The sequence below is a fragment of the Hesperophylax consimilis genome, chromosome 16 (assembly GCF_061612785.1).
Source record: "Hesperophylax consimilis isolate HC1 chromosome 16, BYU_Hcon_1.0, whole genome shotgun sequence".
In the NCBI taxonomy this organism is placed as follows: Eukaryota; Metazoa; Arthropoda; class Insecta; order Trichoptera; family Limnephilidae; genus Hesperophylax; species Hesperophylax consimilis.
The window spans coordinates 24,321,846-24,339,886 of record NC_142851.1 but is presented as its reverse complement, the minus strand read 5'-3'; the positions used below and the strand labels follow the sequence as shown (position 1 = coordinate 24,339,886).

Here is an 18,041-nt window from a genome sequence, read left to right as displayed (position 1 = left end):
TTTTTTTTCAACGTGCAATTTGTTTTGATACCACTGCGATAAATACTGGTTGCTTCAACGGAACCTGCTTTTTATTGGAGCAATTATTAGAGAAAAAATTTCTTTATTTAGCATGTCGCCACCATATTTTAGAAATTATTCTCATATCAGTTTTTGATTTAAAAATGGGCACAACTACTGGACCCCACTCAAATATTTTTAAAAACTTTCAGACTAGATGGTCGAAGCTAGACAAGACAAAATACAAAACTGCTATTGAAGATAAAAATATTAGACATAAAATAGGGAATTCAACAATTAAAAAACCAACAGCCAAGGGATGATTACAAAGAATTAATTCAACTTTCGTTAGTTGTGTTAGGACGTACTCCCCCAAAAGATACTTTTTTTCAAAGTTCCTGATGCCATTCATCACGCTATATGGATGGCGAAGGCCATTTATTGTATCAAAGTATATCTTTTCAGGGATCAATTTACGTTAACAAATGTAGAAAAAAAGCTATCACTGACATTTGTTTATTTTTAATAAACATTTATGTAAAAGCGTGGTTTAACGCCCCCAAACCCACTTTCGCCCCCAACCAAGACCTACAATTTTTAAAATCTCTTGTAAAATATAGAGAAATCGATAAAGAACTTGCAGACAAGGCACTGTCTAAAATGATAAATCATCTGTGGTACCTCAATTCTGAGCAAGTCGCATTTTCTTTCTTCGATGAAAAGTTAGAAAAAAGTGTCAAAACAAGCATGGCTGTAAAAAGTCTACAATTAATTCCAATTGAAGAACAAACATATGATAGGGATGTGAACGCAAAACTCAGTCTCCATCAAGTGGATAATTTATTGGACAAAGATATCGTTTTTTTTTGTTTCTCATCAAACTCTAAATTTTTTCAAAAGATTTGAAATTGATACAGAATTTTTAAATACGGATCCTGATATATGGTGTGAAAATGCACATTATTTAAAAGCAAAAAAAAATTGTGAACGGTTTCAAGGTTGTCAATGACACAACTGAAAGAGGAGTAAAATTAATCCAAGATTTAAATTCCTGTTTGACATAAGACGAAAAACAACGACAGTTTCTGTTACAAGTTGTATCGGAATGTCGAAATTTTTTTCCTGACTCTTCAAAAGCCACGTTATCTAAGCCATTACCACCTTAATCTGATAATTAATTGTAAATGTAAATAATAATAATAATAACTTCTTTCTTTCGTAATGCTTTCTTTTGTATATTTTAAATAATAAAACGTTGAACATTATTTCTCCTTTGTTTTTTATACCTTTTTGCATTTCTTTTCTCGTAAATCCATCATTTTCAATTTGGATTGTGCTGTATTTACTTTGAAAAAAGTTTTAACTACACCTTTTTTTATGTACCAATTGAGAAAATAAATAAAGCAAAATCTGGAGATGACATGTAATTAAATTTTGCAATATTGTTAGGTATTTTATAAAAATAGTAGTCTTAATTTTATAGAAAGTTAAACTTCAACCTTGATGAGGCACGGGTTAACCTTATCCAATTGATCTGAAACTTCACTAATCTCATTTTTTAGCCAATTGGCAGCTTTTAGGGGGGTCATCACAACAAAATTCCAACATTGATTTTTTGTAACCACCCTAATGCAGGCTCTTGTCAAAACTAAACGATAAAGTTTTCAATTTACGCCAGAATTTCCCACATCTGGAAAGAATAAATTATAAACTCACATCAAAGTGCATCTTTAATGTTATTTTAATTGTAAAGCATAAATTTGTTTCTTAAGTAGAAAACTCTGAAACAGTGAGCTCTGGTGTCATGATAATTTTACAAACCAAATAATTTACTACAACTATATTTTAGATTAAAACTATATTTATACTGGTTAAATAGCCCACCAGTCTTCGTCATTCAAAATTACTATCGGATTAAACCTTATTTTTAGCGATAGCTCCATAAAACATGAAGTATTACATCATAAATCAACAAGTTTTAGCTGTGAATTAGGCCAATATTGATACTATTAACACTAGAAAAATCAGCTAATCAGGGCCGGATCTGCAACAGATTGGTCCAGATGTGGAAAGCATTAATTATAATGATTTTTTTATTATCTTATTTCTTACAAGTAGAGATAATGACAATCTAACTGGGTTCTCCCGTGCTGACAATTTCATTTTCACAATAAAATTTAATTATATGAATAATATGTAGTTATTAAAAGAACTGCATACATAACTTATGCAGTATTTTTAGTGCTGTTGAGTTGAGCTAGTTTTCGTTTATGTATTTGGCGACAGTGTGTTTTCTATTTCTGATCTCCGGATATTTAATTAAAGACTCCCAGATCTATAATACATAATTTAGAGTTGTCGGAGGAAAACTATTATCGGAATAAAAAAATAATTTCGTCACATCAGTAATACTACAAATCGAAACCGGATTCGTGCTGGTGATTTTAGCGATAGCGTAAATAACAATATATATTTTAAACTTCGTATGAATAAGAAGTTTTTTCAATCGATCGAAACTTTTTAGGAAGTGAAGCAATTTCCGCTTTTACCATTTTTAGTTAGAGTATCGACTTCGCCTGAATTATTTCCTGTCTGATGCGGAAATTTCTAAAGTTTGAATGAATCGGAACTCTCTCGTGGTAACTCGCTAGGTAGGTGACGTGACTATACAAAATCTGCTTGTAAACTTTTTAAAGCGGTATCATAACGTCTTGTCAGATTAATTTCCAAAGAAGACTTTATCGCATAACGGTTGAATTGTTGAATTATTAATAACATTTCTAGACGTTTCTCGTAATAAGAAAGTTTCATTGAAACAAGGCGCCGTTAAACGTGTTGTCAAACTTGAAATATTAATTTCACTAACAAAGTACATCGTCTCCAGAGAACTATTATGTCAAGCAACTTTGTAAAGTGTGATTCTCAAAAAAGAAAAATCATTACATTGAGAATATTATTCAAGGTACAAATTGTGAAACTTTAAATTTAATTAGAAATGTTGTGACATAATAATAAGAAAACGAAGATGTAAATATATATTTTATTTAAATTAAGTGGTTAAAATCATCGATTTCATTAATAGCTGTGGAATAAATTGTACTTAGTCGGAAAATAGTGAAAATTTATTCTTTAAATCTTTGTAGTAACGTATTGCATTGCACTGCCACTATACAGGGTGTCCGGAGGTAAAGTGCACAAATGGGAGGATATTTTACATGATAGTACAAGTAAAAAAGAGACAACTGTTTTAGAAATTCCAACCATTTAAGTTAGTTTTCAGGTAAAAAGGGTATGGAAAAAATAATATTCTTCTATGGAAATATATTATTTTTGTACGGGAATGAAACATATGAATTTTGAAAAAAAAAATCTTTTTACTTTTACCATCATCTAGAATATCTTACCGAAGTTTGTGCACATTTTTTTAATGTAAATACAACACAAGAGTACCAACTGCTCCCAACCATTTGGAGCCAGTTATGGCATCACCTATTGAGGTATGTTTAGAGGCTGAAGCTAACGGGAGTGGGAAACAAAAGAGATGGGGAAGAGAAAAGTATCTTGCTATTCAGATCTGGTCACCAAACACGGCTAAGCCATTTCAAGCAACATTTTTATTCTTAATGGTGTTCTTTCACTAAGCTACCACTCTTTTGTGGCAAAAGTCGAAGACGGAAAAATATTATTAAGAATAATGAAAGAATAAATAATAAAATGACGAATGCACTATCTCGGCCGAGCACTCGCCAGGCGTAATTCAGGCACTAGGCTGCGCGCTAACCACAGAGTAAAAAAATTGATCGACTCTGTTTCACACAACAAACAGTCATAAAACGTTCCAGATGAGCCTCATTTTGTATTTGTACCCGTATTGTATCGTATCTGTTATCTGCAAAGTAAATAATTTTACTGTTCGAATAAATAATTTAGCAAGCGGTTCACGATTTGGAATTATGTTTCATATATTGTAAATAGTATTTTGTATTCCGTGTAACCCTCAATCCTCGGTATCGAGTGCCCGTGCTTCGGCCGAAACGGGCAGATTGGGACACATCTTTATGTTCGACACAAACACAATTGAATTTAATAAAAATGTTTCGAAATTCTACAAAGCTTCATATTATTTAGGTGTATATTATTGACGTAAATTAAGAAATCGATTATTATATTTTGAAAGCCTTTTCATACAAAGCGATCAATTGTATTTCACAAAGAATTGATTGATAATACATCATTAACAGACCGATTGCCTTCTCTGATGCACAGACCCAATGTGGGAATGCTGAGTCTATTCTTAAGGTATTTTAATGGAGCTATTTTATCTGTTTTTCCTTCTTCATATAATACGGGCCTCTTTAAGATCCTCATTAATAAATCCCTTCCTACAGCCCCTAACTTATCCCTCCTCATAACGCTGCCCAACCGGGTAGCGATATGGCTCCCTGCCTTTAGGCGCGCTTGTGAGGTGTCACATAAAAATTGTAGCGGATGGATTTTCTTTCTTTTAAAACTTGTTCCTGATTAACCTTAGTTGTTTCAATTTCTTAAAGCGATGCACTACGTTGTGTAGTATTTTAAACTGAGCCGTTATCAATAACAACCCCTACGTAGATAGAGATAAGGTTTAAATTCCCGCTTAACACCATCCGCCTGTTTTGATTTATGCAAGAAAAAAACATGGCCAAAAAGTGCCTTTTATTTTATTTTGTGGATGTTCAGGCATATATATTTATTTTTTCCGATCATTTTATAAATAACTTAATTTGCCACATTAAACAATAAAATAATAACCGAAAATGGGTTCGCAAGTAGGAGATTTTGAGCTTTAAAGCAGTTTTCATAGGCCTATACATTATTTTTTTCTGGGCTTATAAAAAGACTCTAAAAAGATCTAAAAAATACTCGATTATTTCAAAGGTCAAGATGTATTCTACTCTCAGTATTTAATTAAAGCATCTGAAACATTTTTAGGCGACCAAATTTTCAAACCAAAAACACATGATTTTGCATTACTACGTAGTGCATCGCTTTAATTTATAAATGTTATGGTTTGGAGTAGCAAAAAAGTCATCCTTGCAATTCGCCACTCTGATAACTTGTTCACTGGCAAGAACTTTAGATCTGCCTATTTGTTAGATTAAAATCAAATATCATGATGGAACCACGCGGTGCGGTTGGTTATCTGATCGTATGGAACTCACCTTGCCGGGGTTCTGCGGAGCGGTGGTGGCCGCGCCCCCCACCCGCTTGAGGGCTTGTGCCTGCGCGCTCTCGTACATCCTCACCAGCTTCTGCTCCTTCTCCTCGAGCTGGCGCTGTTGGAAGCGGGCCTGGAAGCATATATAAGGGTATTAGCATAAGTCGTTTTTATTACCAACAGCCCGGGCGTACTTTTAAAAAGTTCATTTATTTTCAAATATTTTCGAAAAGTTTTGACAAAGGAAAAGCTCGCTAGGTTTAATGGAAGTTTCACAGTTTAGGTTTCACAGCTAAAAAAAAATGTGTTTATCTGACGCGACTTAACTGTTTGTAAATAATGAAATTATTATAATTAATGTATGAAAATTTCATGTATCCTTGAATTTTTTTTGATGTATCCACCTATATGGATAACTTGTTTTTAGTAGAATGTTTAATTGGTAGAACCTACAGACAAGCTGCCATATGACAGCTTTATGGGACTACCTTAATTTTGTACAAAAATTGTTTCTATTTACTTAATAAAAAAAAATAAAAAATAAAAAAATAAAGAATCTAAGAACTAACAACTGTACAGCGTGATGATGACCCTATAGGTGATTTTTCATGGCGCTTTGTAAAGTATCCATTTCTTATTATAATCTTTATTATTATTTATTCTTATTTATTCTTATTAAGCACAGCCGAAGATCACGCAGTTTTACAGTCGTGTTTGATCGTTTATTCTCGGTTTACTACAAACTAATAACTTGAATTATTATTATTATTAGGTACAGCCGAAGATCACGCAGTTTTACAGTCGTGCTTGAACGTTTACTCTGGGCTTACTATAAACAAGGAGAAAACATACGACTATCAAATTTTACATTGATTGTATATAATTTAATTTAATATAATAGCCAATTTTTTCCCTCACCAATATTGATATCAGGGCATTAAAAAATACAGAATTATTATAATTTTTGATGCTCGTGAAAATAAGCTTAAATATTTATAAAAAAATTAATACCACAAGTATGGATCTCCAATGTGAGATTTTCAATTTGACCGGTCAGTGGTTGAGTGGGCATAACGCTTGGGTCTCACCCGAGCGTCGAGTGTTCGATTCCTCGGCTGGCTAAGTCCTCCATCACAACACAAGCAACATTTTCGGCTTTCTGTGGTGGTAGTAGGAGATTTTCAAATATTGTTGGGTTATTCGTAACCTAGGAATGTTTGTCTTTCTTTTTAAAAAGTAAAAAAAAAATATTCTTAGGCCAAAAGGGGTGGGGAAGAAGGAAATGGGAAAGGGGAAGGTTGGAAAGTGATTAATCTAGTAACGGTAATAAATATAAATACCAGGCGAGGAAAAATTAATATCGCTAATTTATTAAGAATCCGGTTAAAAACGGGATTGCTCGTCGTTTCCTGATAAAACTTTAGTAAATTAAAATAAAACACGTGTTTATTCAGCTGCATTTGTATTGATAATATACAGTGACGAAATGCGGAAATAAAAAGATTTTTATGAAAATACATTCCTATTCTACTAAAAACTTACTAGTAATCCTAAAAACCCTATTCATCAAGGGACTGCAAACCCGTTTTTAACCAAATAACGAATAATTTGAAAAAATTCTTAAAAAAACTGCCATATTCAATATTAGTATTTTCTCCGGTGCACGATGCAAACAAATATGATTAATATTATCGTATTATATAAACGGTTATTATATAAACCAAGAAAACAAACGTCAAAACGAGGTCAGGAGTTGAAAAGGGAAACTGTCAAGAAAGAGTTTCCTACCCAATCGTCATGACTTCAAAAATCCTGCAATGGGTAATGATTAACGATATCATTATTTAAGGCACCATAGTGGGAAGGCCACGGAAAAAAAACATTTTTTTCGTAAAACCGACAGGCTGCAGACACAATTCAATGAGATTTTTTAAAATTACGATTGTAACAATGACACACAAGACTTTTATTAAATTGGCGGGCGGAATATTTGGGTAAATAAATACCCAGGCTTTTAATTGCCAAGCAAAAGTTATTTATATGACCCAAATTGCCTGAATGTTTGTGTTTACGACTAGAGAAGGACAAATCTGCCACTTTAACAAGCCACTTATTGTAATTTATTAATCTTTTACATGGAATGGCAATGCTTTTTTAGAAAAATCGTATGTCCAACCAGACATTATCATCGAAAATGCTTTTCAGCAGTTTTCCAACATATTGGCTAACCGGTCCCTTCCGAATATATTTATCAATCCCACCTCAAAGATAAGGTTAGCAAAACACAATCCCTTCATTGAAGGCGAGCAATAAACTGTTCTAAAAGTGTCATGATTATAAAAAGCTATTGGACAACATGATTACCTAAAACATCAAAATGCATTACATTAAAAAAAGGCAATATTACGTCGTAGTCCTAGTAAATATAAAGCACGGTACTCGGGTCTACATGTAACTTAAATCCCAAATGAAAAGTTTCAGATGCTGAAAGCTTAGAAATTTTAACATGAGAAAGATTTGAAAATATGAGTTTGAACTTTCGTTCTTTATTTTTTTTTTGTTTGCTTCTATGTATATCTAATGGCTCAGCACGGTCGGGAAAAGGTTTCACCGCTGGCAAACGTAGGGATGAAAACATCCCTTGGAAGGTTTTTATTTCTTAATGTCCGGCTATAAAATTTATACGGGGATGAAAAAATGTATGAAAAAACAGCGAATAACACAAGTTTTCTTATGAGAAGCCATAAATTCTACATTAGGAACTAATGTGCCTTCTCGGCATTTAAAATCATATTAATATTATTGCGGACATAAAAAATGTTATGACATGTTGACAGGGGTGCTGGCGATAATATATTAAATACACAACTAGCAGTACCAGTTGGCTAGGCCTTGTGGACGGCTTTAAGAGGAAGCTACAAGCAAAAAATGTGTATATTCTTGGTATACCATAGGCAATAGGAATTAAAACCGCTTGATAAACGGAGTCTAGAAACGTTCGATTTCAAGCACAAAACTAGTTTTTATTTATTTTGTAAATAATTTTATAAGAAAGCAAATCAAGTGAAACTGTCACAGTAATCTTAGCTACAATACTGTATTTTTTTAAAGTTGTTTTCTTTACGCGTTCATAAATTTCTATTTTTTTTTTTTAGTAGTTTCCATTTATGTTTTTTATTGAGTAATTTATTTTTTTAAATCTGTATTATACTCAAGCAAAACGATAGGAAAACCTTTAATTTATCTAAAGCATATTTTTTGGTATTCATAATGTACACCAATTCGTTATAAAGATTAATAAAAATAGTGATTTAGTATTAAGCTTCGCCTTAACCAATTTATCGAAGAATAGCCATAGCTGCTTACAAATAAATTATTAAAAAAATATTTGATGGTATTTTTCAAAGGTTTATAGCCGGGATTTAAATCGTTCACGATGAGATCAGGTGAACGTGCATGATACAAACGTGATCACGCAAAGCCCGGTCCACATAATGTGTTCCATTTTACCGTATCAGATTATCGTATCCGTATCAACAACGCGTATTATGGTACATACATTATATGGACTCACTTGAGATCAAGTGAAGTGGAAAAAGTTTCCAAAACTTCTTTCAACTTTCTCCGAAAACCTTGTACTCATGCGGGCGTAGTCCTGAACAATCACCATATTGTACGGGTGGAACGTAAGGTCTGCCTTGTAAAATTTTTTTCGAAGTCGTATCAGACAAAAGTTCCCAAAGCAGAAGAATGCTTACGAGCTGAACGTAACGAAGATTGCAAAATGCACCGTTTACAGTTACAGTTTCAGAAATTATATGGCGTATCTTCTTAATTAATATAACTTTTAAATTTGTTTATTTTCATATTTTCTTAAACCATAATTAATTACAGATACACAATATTTTTTATTCTGATGCTCTATAGCGCCCGCTTCTATGGGAGAGAAACATAAAAAAAAACGAAAAAATATACTGTGAATACTAATTTCATTATTTATTATTGTTAATAAATATTATTACATTTTGTAAACTGATTAATCAATTTATGAAAAAAGTAAAAAATGTTTTACGGACGAGAAAATTATCGTTTTTACCGAACGCAAAGTGTACCATGTGAGAATCAAAACTATCTCAAGCAATTTTTATGTTGATACAGTCCTTGTGTAATTTCGTCCATGTGTAATTTTAGCAGTATTATATTGGTACGTGAAGTTCACTCCTGTGTAATTTCCAATGAAATGAGAGACTCGCGGGGGGTTTTTATGCCATACACTTATTTTATGTTATAGACATGACGCGTAGTTGGTAGGTTTTCATAATATGCAAAACCATAACTTAAATTAGGCAAAGAAACTTCTCGGAATGCTTAAGAAGATAAAGACTAATTTAAATTATAAACTTTGAATAACTTCTATGTCATATTATCCACCATTGTATTGCACGGGTATGTATATCAGACTCGTAAATAAAAAAGATCTCTTTGGTTTAACAAGTTTTAATAAGAAATAAAAATAAAAATTTAACCCTTAAGTTTTTCCTAATACAATTTTTTTTCCACCTATATAATACAATCTTTGTAACTTGCTTCCCAATAAAAATTGAAAAGACATAAATAAACAATTTTAAATAACCCTAAAGCAGTGTTTCCCAAGCTTCTTGGTGAAATGCCTATCACAAATGATTCAAAAATTCCCCCCTCCTCATAGAAAAAAATAATTTAGCAACAACGGGAGAGCGTCGCAGACAAAATTTTTCCTTCATTAAAAAATACCTCTAATGAAAGTGGCATATTTGCAAGCTTGTAAAGCGTTTTATAAATTACGTATATAACAGAATACAAGTCCACGAACAAATGAGTTAATAACCTAAGTAACATCAATACGCGTAGTGTTGCCATCTTCTTTTCTGGGGAAGTCAGGGTTGCAATATCAACATTTTTTTATTCGATAAATGCGATTTTTTTTAACAGAAAATACAATTAAATAATGCTTTGGGCATCGCTCCCCAAAACATTGAAATTCCCCCGGTGGGTTGGGCGTGCGCCCCGCTTTTGAAACACTTCTGTAAAGAAAGCTTCTGCCCAATTTAGTAAACGAATTTAAATCAATATATTTAGATATGTTATGATTTATGAATGGATATATTCCCTTGAATTACTTATTACATAGGTGGAAATTCTAATTTTGACTGAAAAAGGTTGAAAGTCGAAATAATAAATGTTTTCAAATAAGCAAAACTCTCACTGAAAGAGTAGATCAAAGCTTAAAAAAATACTATTTATTTAAAGCGGCAAAAATATTGTGGATTAATAAAAAAGCAAGTAAAAGAGGATCATAAATCCTAAATACACACACATATTATTATAAAAGGGCTTTTAATATTGGCACACATTCCTTGTAGGTTATTAGTAGAATAGTTTTTTATGTTATATATTATGAATTGATCAAACACAGAAAAAAAACTAGCCGTTGAGTAAACGAAAAACGCTTTGACATAGTGAACTTTGCAGATGGCCGAAAGATGCACATTATGGACTATTTTATGAATCTATCGATTTCAAAAGAAATACAAAAAATACAGTGGCGGCGCCCCTGAGTGCAATGTTATGGGTATCAATATGTACCTTAATCGTATTATTTACCCGTTCAAAATATCTAAAAATTGCTGGTTCTGATTTAGCAAACATAAATCAAAAATGAAAACATTGAAATAGATAAAAAAAAATGTTTTTATTTTTTTACCAAAGCTGCATTTTATTTTATATTATTATTACAATAGTTAAATAAATATAAATATTTCGCTTTCTAACTAACTACATAGATAAAAGCTGTACAGTATTTATACATATAATAAAAATAATTTTACATAGTATAATGAAGATACATAATATCTTATTTTAAGGATTATTCTACATTATGATGTGGTTCACTCGTTTTATGATTAATTTTTTTTTTTAAATGTATTTTATTCTTAATCATTATACATTTTCGTTGTTTTAACCACAGATTTTCGATTGAATCTTGGTTTTTGTAATATTCACACAAGACTTTGGTCGTTAGTGTGGAGGGCCGTTAAAATATTATTTTCACTTAACAAAGCAAGCTGAGCCAATATGTTATTTTATTTGTTGGTCTTTATTATAATTCAAATTCTTAAAATCGATCCTCCTAAATTCGGAAACCATTTCCATAAATATGCTTTTGTCGAAATTCGTGGCAAAATCCAATATTCAACCGCAAAAACCAATTTATTCCGCCTTTCAATGTAAATTTAATAAATAATATTCAGAAGGTTAAATGCGAGCGAGTAAAAAAAATTAAAACAAATAAAATGAAATTTTTCAAGGACAACTTATTTTTTTTTAAACCAGCAATTTTATTCGAACAACGTAATACATTTGCAGGCGATATTCGTTCCAACGTCTGAGCAGTACCTAGAGTGAATGAAATATTATTTCAGGATATTTTATTGTAATAATGGAAGAAGATGTTTGGGCTGCCCGGGGAAGGTATGGGCATGATGTTAAATACGAGACTATTACGATATGTGTATTTGAATGAAGCGAGGAGTAATTAGTAATTACGAGTAAGTATGTAATTGTGATAAAATAGGGAGGGTGGTATATTTATACTTTGTCCACTTACTTAAAACAAATTGTAAATAGTGAAGATAATTCATAGTTTTTTTTTGCTTCTTTTAGATCAACGTTTGACCCAATTTATTTCTTTGGAATTCGATATTCTGAGGATAAGATGAACATCATTTATTGGTTTATCCTTGGGCCTTGTAATTTTTTTGTTTGCGGCGCTTTCTTTGTAGGTACGCGCTACGATTGATATTTGAATGATCATTTCACCAACGGTTAGTGGCTGAGTTGGTATCGCGTTTGTGTCTCATCAAGGAGTCGTCTGTTTAATTCCTTGGTGGGCTAAGTCCTCTATAACAACGCAAACAATATTTTCCGTTTACTTTGTAGGATATTTACAAATATTGTCAAGTTTTACGTAACCCGAGAATGTTTGTCTTTCTTCAAAAAAAAATTCATTGTTTTTTAGATGAGGGGGGAGGGCTTGAAATATAATTGAAAAGTGGGCTCAAAAAGGTTGGGTACCTCTGAATCAGTTAAATGTTTTTAATAATGGGTAAATGAACTATTTTTCTGTCAAACTTTAATAAACGGTTTAACTTATCTTTTTGATTTATAATCCACACCTGGAAATTGCTGGAAAGCGTCGTTAAATAGTTTTGAAAAGTAAAATAGATTTAAAACAAGGATATCTGCTATCATAGCCTTTATAATTTATTACAAAGTAATTAAATTTAACCAATTTGAATATTTGCGAAATATGGTTGATATTATCTTAGATAGATTGTTAGTCAAACAGCTTATGTAAACAATTAATAGCTTGTCTAGACTGAATTAATTTCCAGTCTTGCTAGAATCGTCCTACGATTAAATTCAAACTCAACTAATATGGAAATTGAAAAAAATACTGCCTGGTTCAGCTACGGCTCTCTAAAATAGAGCGTATTCTGGTTTCCCAGCTCGCAGTTCAACCTTGGTTTGATGATTTAAAAATGAAACCGGAAATAGGAGAATCGGTTTCGTTCAGCAAAAGGAAAGAGTTGATCAAAGTATTGCTTCAGTAAGCTGCGAAAATATAAGAGCAGAAATTCGGTGACCCGATTGTCAAGCAGTTTTAACGGAAGGTACTTGAAAGTAATCCACCTGCCACCATAATCTGAGTGCTAGAATATACAAAAAGGAAATTAAAATATGCGGAGACCGCACCCTCCTTAAGCAATGCAGGAAGATCGGAAAATATGCGGAGACCGTACCTTCAATACCTGAGCCAACGCAAGAAGATCTGAAAATATGCGGAGAAAGCGCAGAAAAAATTGAAAATATGCGGAGACCGCACCTTCAATACCTGTGACAGCGCAGGAAGATCTGAAAATACGCGGAGATCGCACCTTCAATACTTGATCCAGCGCAGGAAGATCTGAAAAAATGCGGGGACCGCACCTTCAATACCTGAGCCAACGCAGGAAGATCGGAAATGGTTACATTATGACGACATTATACAAGCGTGAATTTCACATACCAATATTACACTGCCAGAATTACACCCGGACAAAATCAGATATCGAGAGAATTACATCTACAGTTACACCAACTGGATCTACATATGCCAAAGAACCTGATCCAACCTAACCGAACCTAACTTTTGTTTTTGACCAAATATAAAATTTATTTAGCACCCTCCGGATCTTACTAATAAACGTGTTTTAATTTTTACACAACTATTAAACAGCTGTTTACGATACATAAATGGTTGTTTATAAGTTGTGAAAAATTTTAAACGCGTTTATACTCGTAAGTAAGGCTTTCTAAATTTTAAACTAATTAAAAACAGTTTTTTAAGATGTGTGTAATTCCTGTAAGTGTAATTCTTTCCGTGTGTAATTCCGTCCGTGCGTAATTCTGGAAGTGTGGAATTATCATTGAAAGAACCAATAATAATTGGTACGTGAAATTCACCCCGTGTAATTTCCCCATCACACCATCTGAAATACATTCTCGCGGTATACAAAAGAATTTGGTAAGATTTAAAAAAAACACGTTAGTTAAAAAAATGTCACAAATAAAAAAAATTGTCGCCGTAGAATTGAATTTCTGATCACTGTGCAGCGTGCAATAGGGGATACGGATTACAACACAGAATCATATGTTGAAAAGCAGGCAAATTCCAGCACTGGAATAGAAGGAAGAAAGTTCTCGGAACGGGCAAATCCCCATTTACCTCCAATCCGCTTACGAGGAGTGGCGGTTTCTTCTAATGATGGATATGTGATATGTGAAGTTGTACAGTGAACTCCCAAAGAATAACTACGGCGAACAAGATTCACTTGGATTATAATTTTACCACAGGATGAACAGAGCGCTACTACCTCATTGTATTTTCCGGTACAAATAAATGGCGCACAAGACTCCAGATTAAAAAAAATCCACCAATCACACGGCAAAACCCCTGCGATAATAATGACTTGGATAATATCGAAGGAATAATATTTATACTGGTGCAATAATTTTAATTATAAAGCTTTTTTTTCTAAATCAAATTATATAAAAATATTTTATAAACGAGTTTTGTGGTGATTTATTTTAATTAATACATTTTGAAAATATTATTAGTCAGATCGAAATGTTCATGCAATTTTACAGCTGACTGTCAGAATTCAATATTGATCTCGTATGCAAGGAAATCGTACGAAGGGAAAATAAGAATGAAACGAAAGACCGAATGCAGGGAAAATGTAATACCCTAGTGCGTAAGATCGCTTGTGATGGCTCTTTGAGTGGTGACTCCTGAAGGATAATGTAGAAAGGAGCTTTACATTCCTTTGTATGGGATTCAATAATATTTAAATATTTGTTTCACAAAAGCAGCGGAATACCTGCATTATTATATATAATAATGGGATTTCAAGCTTCTTGTAAAAGTAATATGAAATCTTAGATTCAATCAAAATTCTAATATATACTCGTACATTGCAAGAAAATTGAAAAGCAGCACTGCTCTCGCAGATATTTTTCTATAGTTTGTGATATTTGAAAAGTAACAAGTACTTTAATAATGAACAGCTTATTCAGTTGGCTCTCTGAGGTAACAAGAAAATATAAAAGTGTTAATTGTAGAATATTTGGAAAAATAAATAAAAAATATGATTGATAGAAAAAATGTTTTTATGTAAAGCTAACTTATTTTTTTTAGTTTTGGGAGTGGAGAGCTATTGACAAATTGGGGTTATCGAATCCAATTATTTGATTTCTATAGGATTTTTGCAAAAACCAAAAAAGTTATACACAGAGTAAATCAGTGCTAAGTACTCGTATGATAAAGTCATCATTACATATGCGAATTCCGGGATCTAAAAGTGGAGGCCATATACAAACTCCAATCATTCGAGATTATTACATATATCATTCTGAGGAATGTATCAATAAGGGATTCCTGTAGATCTAATATTCAAGTATTCAATATACAATATTCCAGGCTAACGGCACACATGAACTGATAACGACTCCCTTCATCGAACGCCAACAAAGAAATAACTGACAAGGATTTGAAATCCCTGATTTTTAAGAATGATTCTGAATTGGAAGAAGTAGACCTTTGAAATAAGGGCAAAAGAAATACAAGTTGACATATTATCATTACAACAGATGACGACTAAAATCGCACTACCTACTTTATTCGTTTAAGTATGCTCAAGATTACATAATTTAATAAATTTATTTGTCGTTAAGTTTCAATATAAATTTTAAGAACGAAAATGAAATACATTTTTCTTTACAATCCGGTGAAAGACGCATTTCCTTAAACTTAACATTCAGTGAATTACGAATAAAAAAAATAAAAAAAAGTATAAGTAAAGCTTTAAATAACGGAAGAAAGAAGTGTAAATTCAAATATTGCCAAATAATATTAATAAGATTACACGAAAGATGGAAGTTTTACAAGCGATTTTATAGGCGTCAGGCGTCAAATGGATGCTGTCCTGATTATACCGGTATTTCAATGAAAGATTTATCCATTTGGCATCGGTACATAGTCGGAAAGCACTCCAAACGCGCGTATTTGTTAATTGAAGACAATAATAACGACTCTCAAACAAAAGATGCGAAACAAAAAAGACAGAAAAAGATTTTGTCGCACCTTGGAATTAAACTCAAGACCTCTTCCTTTACTCCGGGCTAATAGGACTTTATCAACATAATTTTTTTTATCATACTTCAACTGACAAACATTACCTTTATTTTCTTAATGTGTGTATGCAATCTAGATGGTGCCTTAGAAAAATATATCCATTTATATTTTAATGTGTGACATCTATTGACTTTTCTACAAGTCTAAGATGAATATCTTTATAGTGTAATAACTTTATGAGTTAAACCTTAAATTGGGATATTTAATCATTGAAGACAACATTAATGACTCTCAAACGAAAGGAATGAAACAGAATAGATAGAAAAAGATTCAGTCGCATCGAGGAATTGAACCTATATTTGTACTCAGCTGAGAGATTCTCAATTGTTCGTCATGACATCACTGAACACAGATCAAATTGGCTCGGCTCCTTGGTTCGATCGTGCGCGGCCCGTTAATTTCCACCTTGCCCAAATGGATTCAGTCAAATGGTTCTACCGTATGTATCCAACTTAAAGAAAGACAGACATTCCCGGTTAGCTGACAATAATTTGAAAATCTTATACTACCATCACAGCAAGCGGAACATGTTGCTTGTATCGTGATGGAAGGCTTACCGGTTATTATTTAATGAATATACACATTTCGGACCCATCTGTAGATATTATTATCAACAGAAAAAATAAAAGCACAAAATCCATCTTCGTTCGCGCAGAAATTCCATTTTCCATAATCTTTCAAAGCTTTTCGCAATTTTTCCACCGTTCACGCTCTTCAAGACACAATCGAAGCTTTTAGGCCCTATCCACTTTGCCTAGAATTTTGTTTTCACGGAATTATTTTAGCTCGGAGAATTTTAATAAAGTAGTTTTTGTCGCCAGCGAGGTACGAAAACTCATTAACTTTTATAGGTATTTGCTCGGCGAGAAATTGATATCGGCTGACTTAAAAATACCTATTAATGAAATTGGAGAGAACTCTGTGAAGGGATCTACTTTGAATATTAATCGCATGAGACGAATACCTATACTATATTTACAAGTATATGTCGGTATGGATAGCATTTCTAGAAATTCTTTGTTCAGTGGCCTTACACAGGGTATCCGGGGGTAAAGTGCATTAGCTTTTTGAAGGCCTCCGTGGTCGAGGGGTAAGGCTCTCGATTAACAAGATGGAGGTCGCAGGTTCTAAAATTTTATTTGATTAATTTATGTTATTTCACAAAATAATATATAGTGTACTTACGACAGGTTCCAGAATGGAAGATACTCTCAGTATCTCCGTAGTGTAAGACCACAATTCAGAATTGAAACGTTGCTTGAAATGGTTTTAGCCGTGTTTGGTGACCAGATCTGAATTGCCAGGCATTTCTCCCTCTGTTGGGAAGTAAAAGCTTCATAGATGCACGCACAGATAGCAGTGCATAGAGCTTGCGTGGAAGTCCGCAAAATGGAGCCAGTGGCCAGTAGTCGCCAGGGCCAGTGGGAAGGCTCTCACAAAAACTTACTGTTTCAGATTCCAACTAACCAGCTACTAGTTAGGTCGACTACCGAGTCACAATTATAATACGCGGAGTATTAATTAAATAATTAATATAAAATAACCATTTATTTATAAACTCCGACGAGTTGGAGACCTGTTTGTACGAACACAACATCCTCGTACCTCTTCTCCTTATCTTTCATTTCCCAACTACCTTCAGCCTCACAACATATCCCATTTGGGTATGCTGTAATATTACTGGCTCCAGAAGGTCCTCAGACGAAACTCAGGAGGTATCGAGGAATAAAATTTTCCACCTTTTGGGATACTGTGAGGATGGTCTCTCGTTTAAGGAAAGGAAGGAGAGGGAGGTTCTGGGAATGTAAAGGGCATAAGAGCTAGATTAGGATCAGTGTGTCCAGGAAAGATGGGCATAATATAACCCTACCACTGTGGCTCAAGTCGATGGGTCGAGAAACCAGTTGGAGAGGTCGAAGGGTCTACCCAAACAGTTTCTCCCAATCTGGCACGCCACGCAACTGATGGGCAGGCGTATCCTGAACACACCTTACCCGATGAACTCGGGCACCCCTGCTGAACCAACAAACGTAACGAACCACTTTGGGTGACCTATGGCAGAGGTGTTGA

At 33.2% G+C, this 18,041-nt stretch overlaps 1 protein-coding gene across 1 annotated transcript in view; it reads right to left on the bottom strand.

Annotated features, from left to right (window-relative positions):
* The window catches only part of LOC149416910 (uncharacterized), a 256,816-nt gene that overhangs the window by 51,854 nt on the left and 186,921 nt on the right, over positions 1–18,041 (bottom strand). Inside the window, exon 2 of the mRNA XM_089641045.1 lies at positions 5,202–5,330. Coding sequence (XP_089497171.1) covers positions 5,202–5,330 — 129 coding nt within the window. The remainder of the gene's footprint in view (positions 1–5,201; positions 5,331–18,041) is intronic.